This window comes from Tribolium castaneum, chromosome 1, assembly GCF_031307605.1.
Source record: "Tribolium castaneum strain GA2 chromosome 1, icTriCast1.1, whole genome shotgun sequence".
In the NCBI taxonomy this organism is placed as follows: Eukaryota; Metazoa; Arthropoda; class Insecta; order Coleoptera; family Tenebrionidae; genus Tribolium; species Tribolium castaneum.
This window is the reverse complement of record NC_087394.1, coordinates 8,757,295-8,774,676: the sequence shown is the minus strand read 5'-3', so window position 1 is coordinate 8,774,676 and position 17,382 is coordinate 8,757,295. Positions and strand designations below refer to the sequence as shown.

Genomic DNA, 17,382 nt, shown 5'->3' with positions numbered 1-17,382 from the left:
ACCATATAAGTTTTCACACTTTTTGATTTACATTTTTTGTTTTTTTTTTCTCAAACTTATCATTCTCAGACTTAACATCCTTTCATGTTGTACATTTGGTTGTTAAATTTTTCTTTCTTGGTTCATAGTCTCCTCTTTTATTAGGGTAAATTTGTGTTGGATTTTTTTTATTTTTTAAAATGCCATCTTTAGGTGAATTTTCACTACTTGTTTCATATTCAGTTTAGTTGTTCGGCATTTTCTATAGCTTTTGTTCCTACAATTTATCGATTTCATGGCTCATAGTACTCTTAGTAAAGTCTCAGATTTTTATTCTTAAAATCTCATTTCTAAACATAATTTTCCACAAGAAAAGACTCGTTTTTTACTTATTTGTCCACTTTCAGGTTTCTCATTATGTAGTAGTCTTTTACTTCGGCTTTCCTCTTTCTACGTAATAAATTTCTCATTTTCGGATTGGTGATTCTCTACTAGTTTTCAAATGATTTCTAGAATTTTTCTTAATAATTATTTCGATAATTGTTACTTTTTAACTAAATTCCTTTTGCTTTTCGGTCGTCTTTCTACAAAAGTTTTACTTCCAATAAGTTAAATTATGTAACAAGAACCAACCAAATAATAAGAAATATCCTTATTAAATATATCATATTACTCAGGTGTCACTTACGAGTATTGATTTAATATTTCTAGTTTTATTCTTTTATTGTTATTTCTGAATTTTCTAGATACGAGATTTAATATAATTATTCGATTTTATCTTCCTCAGATTATTAATTTTAATAGTTTCGTTACATTTTTTCTTAGCTGCTTTATTTTACTAAACGTTTTTGTTCCTTTTTCTTCACATATTTTCTTTTTTTGAAATTCCGTTTTCCTTTCCTATAGATACTTTCTTTCTCTTCTATTTATTTATTTCAAAATTTTCTCATATTAATTTTTTATTTGCCGTCTTAATTTTTATCTTTTTACATTCATATATCCAAATTTTTTTTATCTTGATTTATTTCACTCATATTTCTTATACATTTTGCATTCTTATTTCTCTGACTGTAAACTAATAATAGTCACAAACATTTTAATTTTGTAATGGAATGACCACTATAACCTGATCCACCAGATTTAAGATTTATTTTTTAATACCTAAACTACGAAATATGAAAAATATAAAATATAAAAAAATATTTAATCAAAGTTTAAACTTTCTTCTTTAACTTGGTGAAAGTTTTTCTTTTCTAGAGCTCCTAGTTTTTATTCAATAATTTTATAAGAAAACGTTTTTTCTCTTAAAAAAATTAAAAACTAAGCAAAATCAACTAATAATAATTTATTAATTAAATTTAAATTACAACATCAGTGCGAATAGCTAGATTAAAAAAAAGTTCTATTTGACAATTTTTTCTTCGTTTACAATTTGCTTTTTACAAATTTTTCTTCATCATTTCTTCAGCTTTATTTTCTTTTTAGAATCTCAGATAAAATCGAGGATAAAATGAATTTTCTGTCCTCATTTTCTGACTCACAGATTAATCAAAAATTTTAGATTCAAAATATTTCTGCTGTTCTAGAGACTTGTAGAGATATTTTTGCACTACTCGCATTTTCAGCTTAAAAAAATTATCGAATGTAGAATAGTAATTTTTTTTATTATTTATTATGGTTATGGATTCAAGCCATACGTTTATGTACTCTTGACCAGCGTTTAAATAGCTAAGAAAATGCACAATTTGTAAGATAATACTTTAGAGCTATAAATTCACACCATTTCCCTAACAACTACAGGCTATAAACACGCACATAAAAAGTTCGGCTCTTATTGTATTCACCGACAATGCGTAAATTTATTAGTGGCAAGTGTAAAACGTTCCGTAAAATGCTCACTTAGACAAAAAATATGTAATTTTTGAATTTATCCCATCGAAGTGGTGTTTACGCACATTTCTCATTATAAAACATGCATACCTCCCCAAGAAGTATATAATGCAGTTGCCAAGCAACATAGACGTGCTCTCTCTCGAGATTGATCACTAGGACGCGACGTTGTGCGTCATTACTTATCACATTTACTTTTCAAAACAAATACTCCAACCAAAATAAAAAAGAGGAGAATAGAACACACGAATGGAAATTCAGAAAATTGCAATGAAACTCGTGCTGAGGTTTGTAATTTTTCGAGCGCTGGCATGTAATTTGAATTTAAATTAATAAATTCGACGTCAACAAAACAACATATTATATTGTAAGGAGTGCATGATAGGTCTCATTACCGATAGTTCAATAATATTCGAACTGAAGACGAGAAAATTTATTTGAAAACTTTTTGCAAGCCTGGCAAATGCTACAACTAATAGAGTAAATACTTCAGCAAGGTTTCTATTAATTAATCCTTACGTCAGGCTAATAAAGTAAAACCCTCGAAATACACTGTAACTTAAATGGGAACTTATGGGCGATTTTTGCGTTGTTTAGTTCTAGTTTTGTAACGTTTTGCGTCATCATAATACCCAATCACCCGCAAACAGCAAAATGACACACAAAGCAATGATAAAGACCTATTGATAGTTAACCGAGTGCAGTTATTAAATTGGAAGCCTTTTTGTCTGCCAAAAATATTTTTACGAAACATTTGTGTTTGTCCTATCGTTACCCCCATTTAATTAGTTCGCATGCTTTGGATACGAGTCCCACGTATTTAAAGTGCACCTCCACATTGGTACATATTTACATTTTCATTAACCTTTTGTGAAAATATGAAAACACAGTTTTTGTACGATATTCTTTTCCATGGACAATTTATCACAACTAATCTCACAACATCCTTTCCGGTTTAAATTAAATTTTAGTTTCCTGTGTTATTTTCAAAAATAAATTTAACTAAAGTAAACATCAGTGAAAATAAATGAGCATGAATTTGCAATTCTCGTTAGAACAATTATTATTATTAATTAAATGAGTTCGCAAAAATGTAAGTGCCCTACAGTATTTTGCAAATAATCTCTGGCGTATGTAGGGGTATGCGATAAATTAGGTAAAGTTTAAAGGGCATTACATCCAATGAGCGTAGGAAGGTGCGCTATGCGTGGGTTACTTGGAACGGTTCAATTGAATTTTCCATGCTCGCACCACGAACGCATCTCCTGGGACTTTTTGCCAATACGTTACTACGCTTTATTTATAAATAGGAGTAGTTTTGTTAAATCCATTGAGAATAATCAGTACCGCGTTAATGAGCTAATACGGAAGCGATTCGAGGAAATGAAAGGTTATCAGTTATCTCCGTAGAGTTGCTGGTGGTGATTATTTATTATTTATAGAACAGATGTTAAAATATTTAAAAAATCTATCATCACCTGAAATTATTTTCAATTTTACAGCTGCTACCACAAGTGTGTTTTTTTTAATGAAATGCTATATTTTAGTTTTTCGGATATTCTATAATAGTTTTTTTTAAACAATATATCTATTAACTAATAACTGTGTGTAACTGTCAGAATTAATCTGTAAAAAATTAAATTTAATTTAAAAAAATGATAAAGTTAACAACAGTTTCTCTTTTTTTATTCCTAATCTAGAATCTAGATGACAATTTGATCATTTTTATTTTTATTTAGTATATCATATTTATATTTATTTTTTTAATTATGAATTATTTTTAGATGTATTTTTCAATAATCACGTTTTCTTCTAGTAAAATATTGACGTTAAAATCAGAATATATTAATGGTTATTAATACTACGAGTGCGAAAACACAAGCTTAAAGTTCGAGGGCTGCCGTTATGCAACGAGCGTATGCGAGTTGCATACCTAGACACCCGACAACTTTAAGCCTTTTTGTATGGGTGTTATTCAAAATTTTTTTTGGTGGAACATTTTAATTTAAAACACGTTGCTATGGGAAGCGTGTTTTAAAACAGTGAAAACATTAATTTAAAACATGTTACTATGGGAAACGTGTTTTAAATAGTGTATATAATCTGAAAATGTTACCAACAAAAAAATATGTAATAGCTTGAATTATGCGACAGCTCAAACAGTTTTTCAAAATTTGCCATATAATTCTTTTTCTCCATAGTTTATGAGTGTAGTATTTAATCTTATATTTATATCTATTATATTTTATATTTATTATGTTGAACGCATACTAAAACAAAACAGAGAATAAGAGAAGTAGAGTTTAAAAATGTAGCCTTAACACAAATTTATTTATCCATCAATCGTGTCTTTCAATTTTAGCTGAAATTTATAGGTTAAACAAAATTGTATGTGTTGTTTTGGCAATCTGTCTTAATGTTAATAAGATTTATTATCGATATTAATTTTAATCAGCGAAAACAGGTGAACACATTCAAGTGATGTTGACTAAATTTTGCGAAGCTTTCCGATATAATGAAATGTGGGCTAGGAATAATAGGTCATGAATCATGATTTTGGCTCAAATCCTTCGATTTTGTGAAACCCACATTGTGCATTATTGTCTTTTTTGAAAAGATCTAAATAATCATCAGGCAAAAGATCTGAGAAACTCTTTGCAATTTTCTGCGTTAGTTCTTTTACCAAATACTTCAGTTTTATTAAGGAAATGTCGATGTTACGAAAAAATATTACTACATGTTCTTTAACTTACTATTTTGGCGAATTTTTTAAAAATTTCATATATTTTTTGTTACAAAAGCTCAAGAGAAACATGAATTGCACATTTCTGACTAAATCTTGTTGTCTTCTGTCTTGTTTTGACAAAATCTTTCAATTGTAATGAAATGAGATAATAAAAGACAGGTGAAAACAGTTTAGATAAAAATTTTGGATTTCCTGCATTATTCGTATTTTGACGAAGTCTTTTAATTATAGCGAAATTTCTCAATGAGGAAAGGTGTTGCCTTAAAATTATAAATAATTCCAACCAGTCAGACTTTTAGTCACCTTTAATTTATTGATCTAATTGTCAATCAATGAGATATCGGGTGTAATTTCATTTCTGCATTATCTTGTCCCAGTGTTTGAGTTTTAGCTCGGATTTTATTAACTTTTTTGGTAAAAAACACTCCAAATGTAGTGAAATAAATCAAACAATTTATTCAAAAAAGTCAAAGAGGTACATACGTAGTTTTTTAAATACGAAATTCTTTCTGTACGTAATTGATAATGACAATATTAAAATACTAAATAGTTGGTAAAAAATACTGAATTCAAAAATAAATTATACTTATGTAGTATAATATTCGCAAGTGCCGAAGTCTTAAATAAATACTTAAAGTACATAAATATTTCTAGTGTTGAGTATAAAAAATAATAATAGCGTATTCAAACGGCTTAAATATATTATAAGTTGATGCTTCTATATTTTTCAAAAAGTTTAGCGTTGGGCAGTAAGACGCTGAAAACAAATAAAAAAACAAAGTTGTGCTGGAATGGTTTCTGTGTGGAAAAAATCCTTTAATTTTTAGAGTAGGTATATAATTTACATTTTTACATACTGAAAATCTAAAAATTTGATTAATCTAAGTCTGGTTTAGCACGAGCTAATAGCTCATTTGAGCAAAAAAACAAAAATACGTAATAATACTCAAGTCAAAATTTACTCAAAAAAAAATGCTCAAAATGACTCAAAAACAAAACGATAAAAAATGACAAAAAAAATATTATTCTCTTGATTTCTATTTATGAATTATCATATCTCTCGTATCACTACAGTAATTGATGGTCAAAGCTGACATAACTTGACTTCTTGGTCCCAAGAGAAAATTAGGTATAGGTATATCGATAAAAATAAAAAATTCAAATTAACGTAATTTGTCATGGTTTGTTAGCCTACATGGGTATACTTCCTTTATTTTGACATTCGATAGTAACAATAAAAAAAGATTATTAATAATGCGTTAAATTCAAAAGTAAAATGAAACAATTTTTCTATGTGGAAATAATTCAATCAATAAAAAAAAAATTAAAACGTAAAAAATCAAAAACTGTAAAAGAACTGTTATATTTGAAAACAAGCTGAAACGTACGAAATTCGTAGAAATAACAATAAATAGTTACTTGAAAGTTATACTGTCCCAATTTTTTAAGTTCAGTAGTCGGTACTAATAAACTTTTACTAACAAAAACTTTTTACACTATTCGTAGAGTCATCATTCCCTAAGATTATAAGTATGGTATAAGTTAAGACACACCTCATTCGAAATTGCAAAAAAATATGAAAAAATTCACATCCATAAAGAAAAACAATTTCTTTATTAAACGCACAAAATTTGGTGTTTCATAAAAAATATACGTTTGTATCCTTTTAATTTTCAGGTGATTTTTGTACACACATTTTTAAATATTTTAACATTATTAAAGGTTAAAAAAAACAAACACATCTATTATCACATATTATATTTATAAAAAAATATTTGAATTACATTTAACAATACATAGTATGCAAAATAGACGACGTATTAATTATGGGAATCATAATACGTCACATTAAAATCTCAATTATTAACGAGGGCCTTTGCAAAGGCCATTTGCTTGTCCTTATGCTCCGTCCTATCCCTACTCAGATTCAACATTTCATTGGCTATTTCCGGGTTCTTTGGTTCCGCTTTATACGCCTTGTCCAAAACTTCTTTGGCCTTGTCATAATCGGACAAAATGCGCAAACACTTGGCATGATTAAAATAAACCTTGATGGGGATCTTCATCAACTCCCCATCCTCAGTCAAATCGTACACTTTCTTAGCATTGAAACACCCCTTCCTAGGTTCACCAGAACGCGCGTAGCAAATCAACAAGTTCGTGTACAACTTCAACAACAACTCGCGTTGAAGCTCAATCTCGTCCTTTCCCCCCAAAACCGTTTTTTCAAGCTTGGTGGCCGCCGTATTGTAGTTTTTGATCGCGTGTTTGTAATCACGGTCTTTGAACGACTTCTTACCCCTCTCGCAGAGCGCAACGCAATATTTGTGGATTTCAGTGAAACTGCTTTGTAGTTCTTCGGGAAGTGTCTCATAAGTGACCGCAGCACCGCAATTAACAACACTGATTAATTCAATTTCGAACAGAACTGTGGCGTTTGGAGGAACACGACCGATTAAACAACTCCTACCGTACGCATATTCGGGATCAATTAAAAATTGAGATTTTTCGTTAACCGTCATTGACTGTACCGCAAAATCGAGCCCCGGTAAAACCTTACCGTTACCGATGGTAAAATTGAGTGGTTTATTGCGAACATAAGTCGAGTCAAACGGACTTTCCTCGTATTCGAGATACGCGTTGTAGTTGATTTTAACTTTAGCAAACTCTTGTGGCTTTTCCCCGTTACCCTCCCGTATGACGCGCTTTTTGATTTTACCGTTGGGTGTGAGATTGCACATTTTGCGGGCGATTATTTCAAACGGCTCGCCTTCCTCGTACACGTCTTCGTCGAAAATTCCCAGGCATTCCTTGTTGCTGTTTTCGATTTTCTTCTCCAAAATATCGGGAGTGTCTTCGGGGTCGGAACTGGGGTCTTCAATGTAGCTGGTGTCAATCTCAAACTGGAACCCTTCTTGAGTCAACTGGCTGTTGAAATAATAAAAAATTACAACCGGGTTCCAAAAACATGTTTCTAACCTCAAACTTATCGGTTTCATTAAACGCGCCATTCCGGAGTTGAAAACGACTTTGGGGCTCTTCTTACACCAAAATCACAGTATTTTACACATTCGGCTCATAAATGCACCAAAAATACGGTTTAAAATTGTTGCTTGGTTTGTAATTTGATGCCACTACTTGTAGGACGTGATCGCATAATTCTTGATGCGCAAGTCCAAATGATCAATAATAAAAATTAAATGGAAAATCATTTATTTTATTTTATTCCAGTTTATTTAAATTACAAAACTACCCACTGCTCATATTAATTGTAATTTTATTTAATTAATAGAGTTGCACAGACAGGGCCGGTCTACAGTTGTGATAGCCCTAGGGCACCCTTAAAATTATACATGTTCTTTTAAATTATTTTTTGTTTTTTTAATATTATCTAAAATTGTCTTTCCGTTTTTCAAAAATATTAGTTTTTAGTTATACCACAAATTATTCTAGAGTGATCTAAAAATACTGTCTATTGGCTCTACTGTTGTTGGCCAAACTGAATTTAAATCTTAAAGGATACCAATGGAGTGCACTTCCAGTTACCAACAATGCAACAATTAAATATTTGTAGAAAAAAACTAAATCCGGTTACAGTGTTGCAAATTACAAACAAAAATACTTTCAAATCTGTTTCCAACAGACAGTTATCTGGGCCAGTCTATAGTTTGCACTGTATACTGTATTATATTTTTTTTCGACATTTATTGGGTAATAAACGGTATTATTATTATTTCTTTTTTTAATGAACGTTTTTTAAATTTTATTTATTTTTTTTAACTGAATTGTTTGGTAACTTTTATGTCGACAACCTGTCATATGACACTCACAGGTATTTTTCAAAATAATTTTCGAAGAATTAATAATTTTTTATATTGCTAGTATTTTCATGCAGAAACAAGTGGGTTAGGATCTCAAATTCAAAAATAACATTAGTTATACTTTAGGATTTTGAAATTTCATCCTCTAGCAGGGATGTATCCAGAAATTAATTTTGGGGAAAGGCCCTTCCAAAATTTTTTAGATATGTGAAGGTTAAGCTATTGAATGAAATTTTTACCGCCGGTATGTTAAAATATTTAAGTATATTAAAAAAAAAATAAGCCCCGTGACGTGTATTTACATCTGTAGAGAATTCATTTTAAATTTTAACATTTCAACAATAATATTTACTCGAATAGTACAGATAACATTACAAAGCTTTTGTGTAATAAACGCGCTTATCCAAAAAATGGAAATTTATATTTTTTTTAAAAAGATATCCAATAATTTGTGGATGTTTGGCTATACGTGACTGTAAATCATGTTATTGATAGTTTCTGCTAAGTTTTTTAAATAATTAGATTTCACTGAAAAAAATAACATTCTTTTTAAAAATATATAAAAAACTATAACATAAAATAGAAGGTTGTTTAAGTAATAAACATTTCTGGACGTAAAAAGAACTTCTAAACCATAGATTACGTTTTCTAAATATAAAATACAACTTCCTTAATTCCTTGTTTCCAAGAATCTTCCTAAAAGTTTTTTTTTAAGAAATAATAATTTATTTATTAGTAAATGTTAATGTTATTATTTAGAAAATAATTGTTTATTAGACTTTTCTTTTATACATAAAAAAATAAAAAGTTAGGGGGCGTGGTTGGGGACAGTTCAAAATTAACATAAAATTAAATATGATTAAGCAGCAAACCACTCATAATTTAAATTTTTAATTATTTTCAAATTTAAATAATATTTTTTGAACATTTTTGGAATAACAGATTCTATAAGTTTCAAATGAGGCATATTTCATACGAGTGGAAAATTGACACCCGAGCCGAAGACGAGAGTGTTACAAACTATACTTTTTAAATTTAAAAACATCTTTTCCTAACGATTATCACTTTCGCCTATTTTTATTGATACTGGTTATATGTTTTGGAAAATAATACACAATTTATAAGTCGCCAGTCATTTATTTTACAAATATATTAATTAATACGAGAAATTCAACAAATTTGGCTGATCAAGAACAACTGTTTTAATTCGCAATCTTTCATTCTTAAGTGACGTCACTATCAGATTGACATTTCTTAAAAAACTGGACAAACTTCCGCTTGTAGTCAGTGAACTTGACAGTATATTTGACATTTTGCAAACTAAGAAAGTAATCACATTCCTTTCTGTTGTCAACCATTCCTTTTGTCACTATTAACAAATTTTTATCTAATTTTGACAAAATATACGCACTCTAGACTACGTTTTCATCAAACATTTGTCATGTAAAACAATAGCCAACCAAAACATTCATTCTTGACCACTTTGTATAATTTATTTAAGAAGTGCTTTTGCGAATTTCGCTTGCTGTTTGTTGTACTCTTCTTTAGCTTTCTTCAAAATCGCCAATTCTTTACTTATTTCTTCATTCCCGGGCTCCAAAGCTTTTGCTTGTTGAAAATTCCTTTCTGCTTGTTTATAAGCACCCAGCATTCTTTGGCATTTGGCATGATTGAAATATACTTTGGCCGAAACTTTAAATGTTCCATTTTTGGCCATTTCGTAAATTTTTTGTGCGAAGATACAGCCGCGTTTAGGTATCTCGGCATGTGTGCAACAAACCAACAAATTGGTGTATAAACGAACCATCAGTTCTTCACATTTTAACTGCTCTTCGTAATTCTCCAAAATTGCTTCTTCTAGTTTATTAGCAGATGTGGTGTATTGTTTGATTGCACCTTGGTAGTCTTTTAGGCGAACCATGTCTTTGCCTTTGGCACAAAGCGCCACACATTGAGGGTACACATGCTTGAATTCCCTCTCGTTAACTTCGGGTCTATTTTTCAAAGTTTCTTTAACTTCACATAATTCCACTTCGAACAAAACAACGGAATTTGGCGGAATTCTGTTCAAACCACTGTCTCTATAAGCTAGTTCGGGATCAATTAAAAATTGCGCCTTTTCATTAATTTTCATTGATTGCACGGCAAGGTCTAGCCCATAAATAACTTCCCCCTGGCCAACTGTGAACGTAAACGGTGATTTTCTGGCATAGGTCGAGTCAAATGGTTGGGCCTCAAATTGCACATAAGCGTTGTAATTTATTTTGACAGTTGATAAGTTGTCTGCTGTTGGGCCGTACCCTTCTCTAATTATTTTTTTCTTGATTTTTCCATTTTGTAGTAAGTTTGTCATATCTTTGGCGATTGCTGTAAATGGTTCTTCTCCATCGTATGAAGGTTTGTCCAAGTCAAGACATTCGAGTTTTAAATATTGTTGAAGTGCCTCAGTACATTCGGCTTCTTGTACGTGATCTTCTGGCGGCGGGTTGAGCTTGAGTTCCATAAAAGCTCCATCTTCTACCAAATCCCTGTTAATAATTTCTATGATAAAAGAAATGATATTTATAAAGGGCTAGGTAAATAAGCGTCGTGTGCTAAGTAAAATATTGGAAACAATTATTAGAAAATTAATCTATTAGCTATTTGAAATGCTACCTAAATGCCATTCAAACTGAAATGCCAAAAGGATCTGGTTTAAGGTTCACAGAGACTTCTGAATGTCAAAGAAGTTTCAACAAGCTCGAGAAAAAGACAAAAAAAGTGAACAGATTCAATTAAACGAGAAAACGGTAAACTATTCATTTATTTGATGTTGCCAACCTAATAAGTAGTAATAAGTAATAATCATCAAATAAATAGTGGAGAATATTGGCTCAATACCAAACAATACAACACGTGGACAATTGTTTTAAAAAAGAATGAACTGTATCTTTTTAGCACTTGAGTATCCATGACTATCATGACCTCTTCTTATCTAATTAATTTTGAATCATATGGTATTATAATACCCTAGAAATTTAATAGCCATTTTTTGAGATAACTATTTGTAAATGATAGAAGCCATGGACTAAGAACAACTTTTAACGTGATAACTGATAAAATATACTTAAATGATTAATTAGAGAGACTCAAAAGTATATTATTTAGAGGGGAGGGGACATGTGTAATTACCCCTCATAGAAAATAGGATTTTTGCATTAATTTTGAATACTTGTTATTGTTAATATATATTTTTTTGTTGGTAACATTTTAAGCCTTCTGTTTAATATCTGAATCCTAGATTGATTATAAACACTATTTTAAAACACAGTTCCGATAGCAACGTGTTTTCACTATTTTAAAACATGCTTCCCATGCTTTTATCATGCTTTTAAATTAAAATGTTCCAACAACAAAAAATTTGAATAACACTCATACGAAAACGCTTAAAGTTCTCGGGTATCTAGGTGTGCAACTCGCACACGCTCGTTGCATAACGACAGCCTTCGACTAAAAGCTTGTGTTTCCGCACTCGTATTATTAATAACTATTTCTTTACCTTAATATTATACTTAGCAAGTGAACTTAGCCTTTAATTAAATAAACTATAGTTTACAAATATTTTTTTCCAAAAGAGAAATTATGTAAGTTAACCTACCCAATACGTAATCCGCCGACAATTTCAGTTTCAGTCATCTTAATAAAAAGATTTAACCACTAGTATGTATAAAAGTGTTTGTAAATGTGTATAAACAACGACAAACTTTGTGTTTCATAAAAATTACAACACCAAAAAACAATCAACTCTTAGCAAGACACAAAACTATATGCAGGACGCGCTCGGTGACAGCTGACACGCATGCGTACTTGATAGAGCGCGAATTCTGAATACAAGGTGTGATAAGGAAGTCAAAATATTCGTGATACAAGGCGAATAAATCATGAATTGCCGATCATTTGTTTTATTTTGCTTTTTTGTTTTTAATGAAAACCTACTACAATTTTTTGCTTAAAGATTATGCATTTAAAAAGACTTCTATTTTGGTAGTTCGACAGTTTTTTACTCATTTTTTTTTTAATTATTAAATTTGCGTTCTCAGTTCATTAAAAAAAAATTGTGAAATTGAAAAGGTTGTTTCAATTTATTAAACTAAAAATGATTTTCTCAATTTTCGTACAGGCTTCCACTGCCTGATTTTGGTCAAAAAAACTCATTTTACTTACTAAATCGCGTCGTATTTAGTCAAATTATACACAAAAACGACGATTTTTTGGAAATGTTTAGATTCTAACTACTTGTTTCAAATCATCTTCTCGCAAAAAAAGCCAAAAGTAGAATTTTTGTAATACATAATATCTATATAAAACTATAAAGCAACTGTCACTTTTCACAGTTGTCTTTCTCTTTTAATTAGTTAATTAACACAAAATCATACAAAAACACAGAAAATTTTAATTTCTGACCTAATTGACCCCAAAAAATGTAAGTCCGCTGTTGCCATTTTTTTCTGTAGTTTTGAAATATCATGTAGCATTACTAAAATAAGTTGATTTTCTATTTTAGTGGCAACAAAAATTTCTGAAAATAAGCTTTCGTTGTGTTTATGGTGATATTCTAAAAAACTTTTATTCAATTCAATAAAAAATATCTGTACGGTAACTGTGGAAAATAATTACTTTACTACAAGAATATTTTTAAGGTTCTCAGTATGTATTATAATAAATTATTTATTAGGTACATTTAACAATTTATTTTTGTCGGTGTAATATATAAAAAAGCAGAGGTCATCAAATGGAAAATAGACTAGAATAGACAAAAAGCAGAAATACTTAAATTAAGGTATAATATTGGTTGTTTGTTTTTTAATAAAAACACATCAACAAAAATAAATACCCACCAAACGGAAATAAACTTAACTTAAACTTAACTTTTCTTCTAAGCAGTAAAGTGCAACCCACACAAATCTCAATGATAAAGTCAAAAGTTACCTATAACTTATAACGAACACAGTTTACATAAATTATTGCTTCGAGTTTTAAATACTTTATTTGATTAACACGAAAGAAGGAAATAATTCTAGTCTGTAAAAACTTCCAAATTGTTCCAAGGGACGTGGCAATACTTAAAAAAAACAGATTTTAACTAGAAGCAAATTAAAAAAATTTATCGATTTTTTAAATGTCTTTTTCTATTTCAGGAAATTTCTTGTTGCTGCGACTATCTTCACCAATGACATCTGAATTTCTCCACGTGACTAGTCCCCTATTTAGCCCCACACGAAATTCCTGCCGGCTTCAGGTCTGGATTTATCAGGAAAATATGAACAATGCGGAAATCCGCATTGTGGGAGATAAAACAACAAATCATTCGCAATCTATCAACAACCACACTCAATGGCTTGTTGAAAGGATACGAGGAGATAACAGCAAAAAGTATATTTTTAATTTTATGAAAAACAAAGTGTTATATTATTGTTCTTCCAGGTGGCGAAAATATGAATCACCCATTGGAAAAATGTCGGAAAATTTCACTATAATTCTCGAAGTTGTGCCATCACAGACAATAACGCAAGGAGCTGTTGTAGCATTTGACAATATTGCATTGACACATTGTTACCCTAAACTCGATGATACATGCACACCTCACCAATATCGCTGCAAATCCACCACAAACTGTATTAATAACACCAGTATTTGTGATATAACACAGGATTGTCTGCTTGGTGACGACGAAAGACAAAATTGCGGTTAATTTTCCAAAAATTCAAAAAAGGGAATTTTACTTAAAAAACATTTACAGATGGTATGCCCTATGGGTCCAGATGCACCTTTGAAGAAGACTGGTGCGGGTGGTACAACGTTGAGGGTAGAATTCTAGAATGGACCCGTCATAATGGGTCGACACCAACAAATTACACTGGACCCAATTACGACCATACTTACAAAAATAGCACCGGGAAATATCTCTTCGTAAATATGCTCAAGGAAGAAGCAAGTTTTGCAAGCTCTGCCACTCTCAGGAGTGTTATTTTTAACCCTCCACCAAGGGTGCACGGAAATGTTTCTTCCAAGTATTACAACTCGTGTGCTGTAAGTTATCAATGTTACTTCGTACAAATAATGAAGTAGTTCGGTAATTTAACTATCAGCCTATCAACCAATAGTCAATTTAATCAATCAACTAGTTCAAAACTACCACAAGTTCTCTACACGTAATTTGAGTAAATGAGCTTTTAGAACATTTTTAGTTATCTTGTGGATTTTGAAGATCCGCTACAAGACGACTTAAGCCCATTGATGGATGCAAACATTACATTAAATTTTTCCAATATAAAAAGCCAATTTTTTATTTTATTTTACGTCTGTGAAATCGTCTGTTTGATATTTTAAAAAAACAGATTTGTGTTAAGTGCTATCGTAGTATAATTTTTTGGCCATACTATATTTTAACATTTTTGTTAAGGCCTTCAGGAGATATCTACAGATGGTTTAGGAGCATTCGGGAAAAAATCAAGTATAATACGATAACTGGAAGTTTTTTATGATTTAAAAATTAAACATATGTAGTTTGATCCCAATTTTGCGAATCTGAAATTAGTTTTTTAAAACGTTCAATGTTTGAGCCTTTTGGGCAAATAAATAAGATATTTTGAAAACACTTTTTCTAACTTTACCTCCAATTGTATATTTTTTTGTTTCGCTTGTTTTTGACTAAATGTGTGTTATTTATGTATTACGATAGACTTTTTCACGTTCGACATAGGTTGTTATTATTACATGTTATTACAGTTGAGCCGTTAAAGCCACAAATACGATCAAAAAATTATAACGTTTTGATTTTTGACTTTTTGACTTAATTTTTTTTATTATAGCCCAGACAAATAAAGAATGTTTGCGTTAAGATTTTCTATATTTTCAATATTATCTATATTTTTTATTTGTTCAACTATTTTAGTGAAATTAGATTTTTGGAATGTCAAATATTGAAACGGTTATGGTCCAAAAACACTAAAATACTTCATTTTTAATTTTTTAAAGATTTTTTAATTTTCGCCAATTTTAACATCCCAAAAAATTCTATCAACTGCTATTACAACAATTCTACCATATTACGATAATTGGATTTTTTATGATTTTTGTAGTTAATTTTTATTTTTTGTTAAAAATAATATATTTTGATAATTTGATCAAGTATCTCAGTGAAATTTACAACATGTGTCTACGTAGTTTGATCAGTTTTACGAATATAAAATTATGTTTTTGATTTGTTATGTATTTGGGTTGTTTTGGACAAATAAATAAATGTTTGGAAAAACTTTTTCTACATCCACATAGTTAAATAATTTTTGGTTTTGCTTAGTTTTCATAAAATTTTGGCTAAACATTTGTTGTTTAGTCTAGAAGACACAGATTTTTATTAGATGTTATCAGTTGAACCGTTAAGACCGTCATAAAAATCAAAAAATTTATAATATTTTGATTTTTGACTTAATTTTTTTCTATGTATTATACAGCTCAGGCTGCTCAGGCAAATATTACATTTCTGCGTTAAGATTTTTATTACGTATTTATCATAATCGCTGAAAAGTTTTGGGGCGAAAGTTGAACATATTGCGATCGCTAGAAGCTCGTGCAAGATTTTTGAAAAGTTTGAAATGACTTGGAAAAACTCACATTACTTTAATTAGATCTTTTTTATTTGATCAACTATTTTAGTAAAATTAGAGTTTTCGAATGTCACGTAAGTCGTTATGGGCCAAAAAAACTAAAATACCTAACAGTATTGTTGTTTTGTTAATTTTATAACACACCAAAATTTTTATTTTATTTAATTTGTAATAGATTTTGACACAACTTTCGCTGTTTATGTACTTTGATCCTCTTTTTAACATTTTGAAGATTGAACATAGCTATTACGAGCATAGTGCCATAACTTGAAGTTTTTTTATGGTTTTTAAGACAATTTTTTTGAAAAATTAGATATTTTAGTCATTTTATCAACTACTTTAATAAAATTTACAAAATTTGCCTAAGTTGAGCCCAATTTTACAATCCAGAAAATGAATTTTTAATATTATGTTAAATATTTCAGCGATTTCTGGCTGAATAAATACTTGGACCTACTTTTTTTGACTTTATATCCAGTTAAATCATTTTATTTTGTTTCCCTAGGTTTTAATAAAATTGTGACTAAACTAAACGTTTGTTGTTTTCATTGATGTAACACTGAAAAGTGTAAAAATTTTAAAAATCTTAATGTTTTTTCTATTTTAGATCTTTTCTAATTGTTCTTCTTTAAGAATATTAGAATCTTTGTTTGTCAAAAACATTCATTGTTAATTTGTTATACTTGAAGGAGAGAAAAGCCAATTTTTTCCTCCTACTGGAGTATTTTGGTATAGTTTTCGCTGGTTACTGATTTTTGATTTTGATCATCTCTTCAACATTCAGAAAATCAGATAAATTTTAGGCACGTTTTTGATATAAGACGCATTATTTCGTAAAATTTTGTTTAAAATTCACAAAACTGTGGTGAAAAATAGAATGTGAAATCACTAAATTACCTAGGCCAGGTCAAGGTTTTCTTTTTAAATATCCTTTACTCCCATAAATCCCAAGTGATGCTTTTATACATTTCAAATTTTCGTTTATAATAAATGCATCAGAGATTAAATTTTTTGGGCCGTTTTCCGGAAGTGTCCGAATGATGCATAAAATTACAAAATAGTAGTGCTACCACCTTACATTTCTAATTTTTTAACAGATAAGGTTTTACCTACACCAAACGGGCAAGCACAAGAGTGGGATCCAGCTCCAAGTTACCGAATTAAAACCCACTGACAATTATTCAACTGAAATTTTGTGGAGTTTCATCGATTATGGCGATAAATGGATACGTCAAGTCTTCATTTTACCCAACATAACTCACAAGTAATAACTAATATTCGAATTAAATCAATTTAACAC

At 29.9% G+C, this 17,382-nt stretch overlaps 3 protein-coding genes across 4 annotated transcripts in view; 1 reads left to right on the top strand and 2 right to left on the bottom strand.

The window, feature by feature from the left end:
- Window positions 1-17,382, top strand: part of Alk (Anaplastic lymphoma kinase) — a 38,423-nt gene that overhangs the window by 2,984 nt on the left and 18,057 nt on the right. For both annotated transcript variants that reach the window (XM_008195848.3, XM_015978370.2), the window contains exons 3-6: window positions 13,614-13,848; window positions 13,900-14,162; window positions 14,216-14,505; window positions 17,180-17,346. In XM_008195848.3, the coding sequence (XP_008194070.1) occupies window positions 13,614-13,848; window positions 13,900-14,162; window positions 14,216-14,505; window positions 17,180-17,346 (955 nt within the window). The remainder of the gene's footprint in view (window positions 1-13,613; window positions 13,849-13,899; window positions 14,163-14,215; window positions 14,506-17,179; window positions 17,347-17,382) is intronic.
- On the bottom strand, window positions 6,357-7,784 carry LOC657603 (inactive peptidyl-prolyl cis-trans isomerase shutdown). The gene is made up of 2 exons (XM_008195833.3): window positions 7,595-7,784; window positions 6,357-7,543 (listed from the first exon to the last, which is right to left on the bottom strand). The coding sequence occupies exons 1-2, from the start codon at window positions 7,624-7,626 to the stop codon at window positions 6,472-6,474; spliced, it is 1,104 nt and encodes a 367-aa protein (XP_008194055.1). The 5' UTR covers window positions 7,627-7,784; the 3' UTR covers window positions 6,357-6,471.
- On the bottom strand, window positions 9,554-12,274 carry LOC657525 (inactive peptidyl-prolyl cis-trans isomerase shutdown). The gene is made up of 2 exons (XM_963981.4): window positions 12,074-12,274; window positions 9,554-10,964 (listed from the first exon to the last, which is right to left on the bottom strand). The coding sequence occupies exons 1-2, from the start codon at window positions 12,109-12,111 to the stop codon at window positions 9,929-9,931; spliced, it is 1,074 nt and encodes a 357-aa protein (XP_969074.1). The 5' UTR covers window positions 12,112-12,274; the 3' UTR covers window positions 9,554-9,928.

Excerpts from the sequence above, each read along its gene's own strand:
- LOC657603 (XM_008195833.3), bottom strand. The coding sequence starts at position 7,626 with ATGGCGCGTTTAATGAAACCGATAAGTTTGAG. Across the intron at positions 7,544-7,594 it reads ATGAAACCGATAAGTTTGAG|CCAGTTGACTCAAGAAGGGT; the intron begins GTTAGAAACATG and ends TTATTTCAACAG.
- LOC657525 (XM_963981.4), bottom strand. The coding sequence starts at position 12,111 with ATGACTGAAACTGAAATTGTCGGCGGATTACGTATTGG. Across the intron at positions 10,965-12,073 it reads GTCGGCGGATTACGTATTGG|GGATTTGGTAGAAGATGGAG; the intron begins GTAGGTTAACTT and ends AATTATTAACAG.